The sequence below is a fragment of the Lupinus angustifolius genome, chromosome LG19, assembly GCF_001865875.1.
Source record: "Lupinus angustifolius cultivar Tanjil chromosome LG19, LupAngTanjil_v1.0, whole genome shotgun sequence".
Lineage (NCBI taxonomy): Eukaryota > Viridiplantae > Streptophyta > Magnoliopsida > Fabales > Fabaceae > Lupinus > Lupinus angustifolius.
Window position 1 is genome coordinate 7,601,243 of NC_032027.1, and position 9,347 is coordinate 7,610,589.

General features: G+C 32.5%; 1 protein-coding gene and 1 pseudogene across 1 annotated transcript in view; both read right to left on the reverse strand.

The window, feature by feature from the left end:
* Positions 1–287, reverse strand: part of LOC109333958 — a 595-nt gene extending 308 nt beyond the window's left edge. The window contains exon 1 of the mRNA XM_019569536.1: positions 17–287. Within this exon, the coding sequence (XP_019425081.1) occupies positions 17–287 (271 nt within the window). The remainder of the gene's footprint in view (positions 1–16) is intronic.
* On the reverse strand, positions 4,441–6,234 carry LOC109333959 (annotated as a pseudogene).

Here is a 9,347-nt window from a genome sequence, read left to right on the forward strand (position 1 = left end):
GAGAATTTTCTTGAACCATTTCTCTGTTCTAAGCCTTTTCCTCGATTCTTGTTGAAGATCTTTGCAAATTGAGGTCCTTTCTTGAATGTTTGAGCCTGCAAAGCTTGATGAGAAGATCTGTCTGCTCCCCTTTCATTCATTCTCTGTTCATGGGCCTCAAGTGACCCCTGAAGCTCCTCAACCTTCATCCTTTCAACTTTACCTGATTCCTCAATGGCCACCACAACATGATCAAACCTTGGTGCCACTGTCCTTAGAATCTTCTCTACTATTGTGGCATCATCCATCTTTTCTCCACATGACTTCATGCTATTGGTGTGAGTGATTATTCTTGTAAAAGTTCATACTTTCTCCTCATGGTCTGCAATCTTATCTTCTTTAATTGAGCAGCACCAGCATAGTGCTTCTCAAGAGTTTCCCAAGCTTCTTTAGAAGTTGCAGAACCTGCAATCTTCTCAAAGTGTGCATTATCAACTGCTTGGTGAATGATGCATAATGCCTTGCAGTCTTTCCTTTTACTCTGCTTGTATTCATTCCTCTGAACTTCAGTAGCTCCTTCTTCCAGAATTGAGAAACCATCTTCTACAATTTCAGCCACATCTTGGTAGCCAAAAATGGCTTTCATCTGGATACACCACCTTGCCCAATTCGATCCATCCAAGACTGGTAAGTTTGTTGCGAAATTTCCAGTGGTTTGTGCCATGTTTTTGCAACAGAAAAGAGGGTGATTTTTGGATCTTTAAAGCTCTTGATACCAAATGTTGAAAACAAAGAAAAGAAATGCAGAAGAAACAGAAAGAAGAAAAGCAGAAAGAAGAAGAAATAGAGATAGGAAATTTAGAGAGATTGTAATGGAAGATATGATAGTGTTTGTATGTAAGCAACTTGCATTCAATGATCAATACAATGAGTTATTTATACACATTACTATTTATAGAATAACTAACTTAACAACTTTCTAAAAATAGCAAGTTCTAACTAAATTCCAACTAACTTTGAATTACAAACTTTCTAACAGACTTTTATAATAGTGAGTGTGAATTATTCAAGATAATTTAGTCAAAATACATTGGTTACTAAGTTAATTAAAACTGTTAATGATTGCCTTAAAGTATGTTGGAAAATTCTTTCATCATATTTGGAGGTTGGACATCTGTTGTCCTAAAACAGTGTACCATTCTATGTGTCATTGCTTGTGATTAGTTAGAAAAATAATTAATTATTAAAATTTTAGTTTAAATATATTTTTTCAAATAATAACACATAAAGTGGCACACTTTATGGGACAACATATGTGTTCCCATATTTAGAAGGGTGAAAACATCATTTTCTAACAGAAGATTTCCTCTTTCTCTTCCTTAAAAATGTCATAGGGAACTTAAACTAAAAGAAGTACTATCATAAGCTAAAAGAAGTAGAAATAGATAAATGTTTAAGTACACTTTTAGTCACGTCAACTAATCGTCCTACATTTTTGGTTCATGTAAAAATAGATTAAAAATTGGTCAAATATCTTGCAAACTACTAATGTAAGAGGGAGCAAATCCAAAAGGTAAATATATTAGGGGAATACATGTAAAACATATAAGTTACAAGGACTAAATCCAAAATAAAAAAACAAGTACGATACCAACAAATAAGCAATGACTAAAATTAAAATAAACTAGTTTATAAGAAATATAATAAAAAACATATTTTTTATTGGGACAAAAATCAAAATACTTTTTAATTTATAGGAAATGAAAACATATTTAAGCTATATATATCTTAAACTTTAATCATAGGAATGTTCTACTAAACTATTTTTTACATTAAGGATTTGTCCAACTAAAAATGGAAGAGGAATGTTTTTCTAGACATAAAGATCATAAAAGTGAATTTTGTTTTTGTTACCAAAGTCATTTCATAGACACAATAAAGATCAAACTATAGTAAGTCAACCTCACATATCAACTCCATTAGATGTTATTGATACAACAAAATGATTATTTCAATTAAGTGTGAAATGTAATTTTCTTGTTGTCAAGTGTAATGGCAAAACAAACAATCTTATAGGCCCACCCACAGGGTCCTCAACTTTTTTGAGGGGCAGAGTGTACAATGTTATTCCATTTATATACTTTTGACACGTGGACCACATGCAAACTACTTGTATAAAAATAAATCAAAAATAGAATTAATTGTGACTTAATATCAAAAAATATGATGTAATATAATTTATTCAAATTTTATTTTATTATTTATCAATGTTTACGTTCAACCCATTTTAAAACAGGCAGAAGTGAAAATTTGTTTGGTAGATGTAATTAGACATATCTAAAACTACTTTAATGAGTCTGCTGCGTTACTAATTATGTATAAAGATGGTGATACAAAATCATTTAATAATTATGACTTTAATGTCAACAATGAGAAATAGCAAAATGGGCCGTTCAACCCATTTTGTCAGTACCAGGAAATATCTGCAACAATTTAAACGAATATGGGTATGCTCTTATTGGTTTAACAAACAAAATGACATGCTCTTCTCGTTTTAAAATGGGTAAAGGGCGACACGCGAGCATTGATGAATAGTTTTAAAATAAAAAATTAATAGAGAAAAGTTTACAAAATCCCCCTTAAATTTTATGTCTTTTGCAAATAGGTATTATAAACTATTTTTTCTTCTTAATTACTCCTAAAACTTCAACTATTAATGAAATTGGTCTCTACATATATATAATTTTAATTTACTAACCATGAAAAGAATGAGAGATGAAGCATTCAGCAATGTTAACTAAACCATATTAAACCATAATTGTTTTGAGATATTAAATCATATTACATCATAATTTATTAGAATTTTTATTTTTTCCCTTCTATTATGCCCGTGGGCTGCTCGTATTGCCCATTAGAAATATCAACGAGCTTCGCAAGCAAACAAGCTGGACAAAATTTACATGCCCCACCCACAAAAAGTTGCGGATTATGCAGACATGCCCACGAGCAATGCCCATTTTCCATCTATATAAACAACACCTTAAACAAAACAAGATTTATATACATCTAGGAGACATTAATTATGAAATCCCATAAAATGGCTCTTGGTTATCAAGTCAAATGACTTAGTACAATAAGCTTGTTTGCTAACTGAAGGTGGTATGTGTTGCACAATAGAATGGCTAATAGGTCTAGATTTTGAAACAACATGTGTGCATCGTAAAGCTATGCTCATTACCACCATTACAACATAAGCCAAATGACCTCTTGGTGTATTGAATTGTTGATCTAGAACATCTTTCAGATATACTACTACAACATATTTTGTATTTAGTGATGGTTTTTTATGCGATTAGTGGAGGTTTTTAACTTCCACAATATAAATAGTGGATGTTTCAAAAACCGCTACACTTATGACCGCTAGAAGCGTTTTGTGGAGGTTTTAGAAAACCTCCAGTACCTATAAATTTGCAGCGGTTTATTTGTGGAGGTTTTTGACCTCCACTATTTGATGAGGTTTTTAACCTTTGCTATTTGAGGAGGTTTTTGTAGTGTTTACCATGGAGGCTTTAAACCTCTACTATTTGAGAATGTTAATCGTGGAGATTTTCAACCCCTACTACTTGAAATAACAAATGGAGACATGCTAGAAGGTATTTCAACCTCAATTTAATTTCATAATTGTCACAACTTTAGTGTCATTAGTTTGTGATTATTATTTAAATATACAATACAAAATGAAAATGTTCCTAGCAATAATAAAATTTCACTGCAAGTAACCAAAGTAGCGTAACAAAGTTGAAAAAGTTACAATTCATCATTCGTTATAAATCCAGATATACCAGAAAATCTCAAAAAACTAAAGGTAGTCTCATATGACACTTTAAAAACATAATACATAACAAATATCCTAAATGTTGCTGACTCCATATGATCCTCTTGCACCTAAAGGTGTATTAGACATACTTGCATCATCATTTGCGTGAAATAATAAAATGAAAACATTTAGTTGGAACAATAAAAAAATATTAATAATTATTGCATCATTATTTACTAACTAAGAATGTAAAAATAATAACTTCCTTGTTCACTATGATGAAATCTAAAAAACAATCTTAGCATTGCAACAAGTGTACAATACTACATGTGTAAAAAGTCTATGAATCAACAATGTCATAGTTGATACCCCAAATTGTACAAATGCTAACAATGGATACTTCTTGATTTTTATCAACGCATGTGCATATAAAGACTATTTATCTATATGCAAAAACTAATAAGTAATATGCCAAATGCAAGGTAGACATGCAAGTCAGCAACATGCAAAAGTAATATGCACATTCATGTATAGTTAGATAACAAATTTTGCTAGCCTCCTGGAGTCAATTTATACTATATCAAACATTGAACAATTTATACTATATCTAACCAGAAAGAGAAACTTTTAAAATATCATTATATTCAAACCAGGAAAATCAAACAAACAAACAAAATACTAAATATAATAATGGTACTTGCACATACATGTGTAAAGAAGTTAGCCAATTCTTTAGGGATCCCTCCTTCTTTCATTATGATGTAGGACTTAAATGATGATTCCAAATTGTTGCATCTCTCTCGCCAATCATTAGAAGATGAAGATGTGGCAGCAAATGATGAAGAATGGCTCAAATCAGAAAATCGAAGTCTAGTATTCCTATATGTATTCGTAGGAACTGCTCCCAAACCCATGGTTAGCACTCTTCCAGAGTGGTCTGGTCTCATCACTCTACCAACTGAATCATGAGGAGAAACTTCAGATTCATCAATGTTGGTTTGAGTCAAAGCCTCTTGAATTTGTTCCTACATGCATGCAAAAATATTATTAATTGTAAAAATTGGAAGATTAAAATTCAATGCATGCAAAGAAGATTAGTTAATTAGATTGAACCTACCGCTACAATCTTTTCTGCTTCATTTACAAATGTTCCATCCTTCCTTTTATGAGTGGCAACGTATAAGTTTCCACAACCTGGTGGTTTCCCATTCACCATCTAAAATATAGAAAACTTAATTCAGATTTGAGCCTTTCTAAACAAATAAAAAGTAATAAGTGCAAAGTCTAAATAAATAAAAACTAACATGATAGTGTCGCTACCATCTCACGCCTTCTTCTTGAATTAAGCTTAGAACCACTAGTGTGCGAAACTACTTGCTTCTTTCGAATTTCTTTGTTTTTCCTACAAAGTTCCTATGAAAAACAATTACACATTCACACACTAATCAAATAAAATAGCTATAGAAAAAATCAAACAACCAAAGTCATGTCAATTTATATACCATAGTTGATGGTCTTAGACAATAGTGAACAAAACGAGTCCATTGATCTTTGTCTATGCCAATTGGAACATTTCTTATGATTTCATCTCTAGTCTTGACTGGATCAGAGAACTCATTCCATAATATTTGCCTACTTGCACTCCATTTTCTCCTAAGACTAAGTTTTTAATATCATCTTGAAATGTGTTCACTAGTCCTAAAACAAATGCAAGGTTTCCAAAAAGTGACATTAATTTTTCAATATTAATATTAGAGATAAAAATTTAGACATGTATAATTGTTATACGTTTATGATTGTATCAAAACACTCTGCAAAATAAGTAGAAGGTATACCACTACGTCCACCTGACTACTTATCATAATCTATTGGAAATAACTTGCAATCAGATGTCGAAGTTCCTAAAAATCCAGCAAGAAGGCCTTGTGGATCACCATAGGCTGCGCCTTGCTCATCAAAATCCACAATGATGCGTAGTCCGATAGGTAAGTTATTCACTTCTCTAACTTTGACCTTTATCTGCTTGACAACTCTTTCTGAGTCTATAACAATAAAATATAACATCAAATATGTCCATCAAGACCCAAAGTAATTTAACAAAAGAAAAACAAATAGACTCGCATCCAAGTAAACACAACTCTTGTACCTATTGCCTCGATAATCCAATAATGTATAGACTCGCGTCCAACATCAACTGTTAATGTTTCAGCTTCTCCTGACACTTCCGGAGCTGAGACATCGAGAGCTTGTAAGGAATGTACTGATGGGACTTTCAGAGTTGACACATCAGGAGCTTGTGAAGGGACTTGAACTGATGGTGAAGGATTTGTAGGATTTATTGCTGGTGAAGAATGAGTTGGATCTTCTATTGGAGATGCAACACATTGTGATTGAGGTGCTGATTTTAATGGATTCTGAAAATGCTTCACTTTTTCCATGTCTCTATATTCATGAGAAAAAATATAAAATGAGATAAAAACAATTAAATAATAATATAACATAATAATTAAGTTCATAACGAAAAGGAAATAACAATAGTATTAACTATGTCAAACAATTACCTCTAAAAAAGTATGATAGTAACTATATTCAAGAAATAGTGAAGTTTTCATAAAAATTATAAAACAATTAATATAAAATTAATTTAATAATTCATAAAAAATTATAAAATATAATATAAAAAATTAAGTTGTATTAGTTATTAACGTGCTAGTGTTAAACCAATACAATCACAATCAAGTAATCCTAGAATTACAGCTGATCCAATAAATGATGAGATCATCTGACTTAATATGAAAGTGAAAATCGTGAATGGCTAAATAATTATGTGTTTTTTAAACTATTACAACATTAGATATCTCTTTGGTAGAGGTGAATTAGATGATGAGAAAAGGGTGAGAGAAAGATTAAAGAGAAAGATAAACTTTCTTACCTTTAATTGTGAAGTGTTAATTTCGGTACCTTCATGATCAAGCAGCAATGGCTTCTTTCTCTTTAAATCTCTTTTGGACTTCTTTTTGCCTAAGCCTGCTTTCCTTATTTTTCTTTCTGTTGGGCCTGTGTATTTTGCCAGCCCATTTATTTTGTTTCTCTTAGATAGTCGTTAGGCCATTTTCTTATATATAGAGGGTTAGTTTATTTTGTTTAACTACTTTTCCTTTTCTATCAGAATACAATATTCTTTTTCTCTTAATTTTTCTACTTATAATCTTCTCTGCATCAAAGAGACTTACACGCTGGATGCAAGATCTAATGAAAACAATTTCAGTATTCTTTTTCTCCTTCATTGTGCTTCAATCTTAAGAAAGTATGAGAGCATAAAATGCTCTGATTCGTCTTCAAGCCTTTCTCTTCTTCCTCCTCCCGATTCTGTTTTAAATTCCTTGTGAATATTATCTCTTATCAGCCTTCATCATCAATAGCCAACCAGAATAACACTCCTGATCCATACATAAACCCATACTTTCTTCACTAAAGTGAAAATATTGCCTTGGTCCTAGTAACATACTTACTCAATGGCAAAAATTATCATTCCTGGACCAGAGCAATGAAGTTAACTCTTGATTCATAGAATAAGCTCAACTTTATCGATGGAAGGTTACCTCATCCTGCACCAGGAGACTCAATGAACATTCCATGGAAAAAATGCAACAACATGGTCTTGTCTTGGATTCAGCACTCAGTGGAAGAATCAATTGTGAAATCAATTCTTTGGAATGATCCTGTTGCTGAAGCTTGGAAAGATTTGCAAGAAAGGTACTACTAAGGAGATATGTCTCGGATTTCAGAATTATTAGAGGATTTTTACCACCTAAATCAAGGTAACATCTCTATCTCAGAGTTCTATAACTAGTTGAAGAGTATTTGGGAAGAAATTGAAATTTTCACACCCATTCTAAGCTGTAAATGTGGCATTCCTTGTTCTTGTGGACTGATTCAGTTTGTTAGAACCTATACGGAACGGAGTTATGTGGTTCGATTTCTAAAAGGATTAAATGAGCAATATGCTCAAGTTAGGTCCCATATCCTGCTTTTGAACCCCGCCCTAATATTAGCAAAGATTTTTCACTATTAACCCAATAGGAAATGCAATTTAACTTGCCTATCTTTCCCTCTCTTGAGCCTGAAAATCGAGCCTTGTCCTTCAATTTAAGGCGAAAACCTCTAATTAGAAACTTCAACACAAGTGCCAATAACTCTAGAGGTAGAGGAAATTACCAATACAAAGGAAGGGGATCCAGACCAAATGGAGGTGGCAAAAATCAAGGGAACAAGTTTTGCACCTTCTGTGAGAAAACCAATCACACCATTGACACATGCTTCTTAAAGCAAGGATATCCTCCTGGAAATCAAAATAATAAGTCCACCAAACTGGTAAACAATACCACTAGATTTCCCCTTGATAAGTAAGTTGCCAATAATTTTGCCTTACAACAATCTACTTATGCACAAGGATCCAACAAAATGTTTACTGAAGAAGAAGTGCAAGGAATTCTAAGCTTACTCCAACGATCAAAAAAAGGAAAACCATGGTGTCAATTCTGCTATGCAAACAACAACTATTCACACAACAACTCCTCCTACCAATACAGGTAACTCTTACTCCCAATGGCTATTAGGCACAAGTGCTACAAATCACATCACCCATGATATGACCAATTTTTATTCCTACAAATCTATAGCACCTATGTATATCACTCTACCAAATGGTGAACATGTTTCCCCCTGCACCTTTGGGACAATAAGACTCACTAATTCTCTTATTTTAACTAATGTCCTCTTTGTACCTCAATTTCATTTTAATCTAGTTTTAGTAAATAAATTGATGCATAACTTACAATGTCTTTTAATCTTTTCTCAACATGAGTGCTTAATCTTGCAGAACCATACCAAGAAGATGATTGGTTCAACTAGACTTCATTAAGGATTGTTCATGCTTAATCTTCCCCTATCAAGACCTTTTATCTCTCATTCTTTTATTTTTAATTTAAATTCTAAAACTATGAATAATCCTATATGACACTTAAGATTAGGCCAAGTTTCTTCTGCTGTAATACTACAACTTACAAAAAAAAATTCCTTTTATTCATAATGCAAACCATTTTACTCCTTGTGATGTATGTCATATGTCTAAGCATGGAAAATTACCTTTCAATCATAATACAACACATAGCTTACAACCTTTTGATGCATTACATGCTTATATTTGGGGACCTCATTATGTCCCATCCTTGTTTGGCCACAAATATTTCCTCACCCTTGTTGATGACCACACCAGACTTACGTGGGTTTTACTTCTCAGATCTAAATCAGAAGTTAGGCCTCACTTGATCAACTTCATAGCCTACATTGATACATAGTTTGGTAGTAAATTGAAATGTTTGGGAAGTGACAATGGGGTTGAGTTCTTGATTCATGATTACCTCTCTTATAAGGGAATCATCCATCAAAGAAATTGAGTTGAAACCCCTCAACAAAATGGAATTGTTGAAAGAAAGCATAAACACATCCTTAATATTGCAAGAGCCATGTTTTTCCAATCTCATTTACT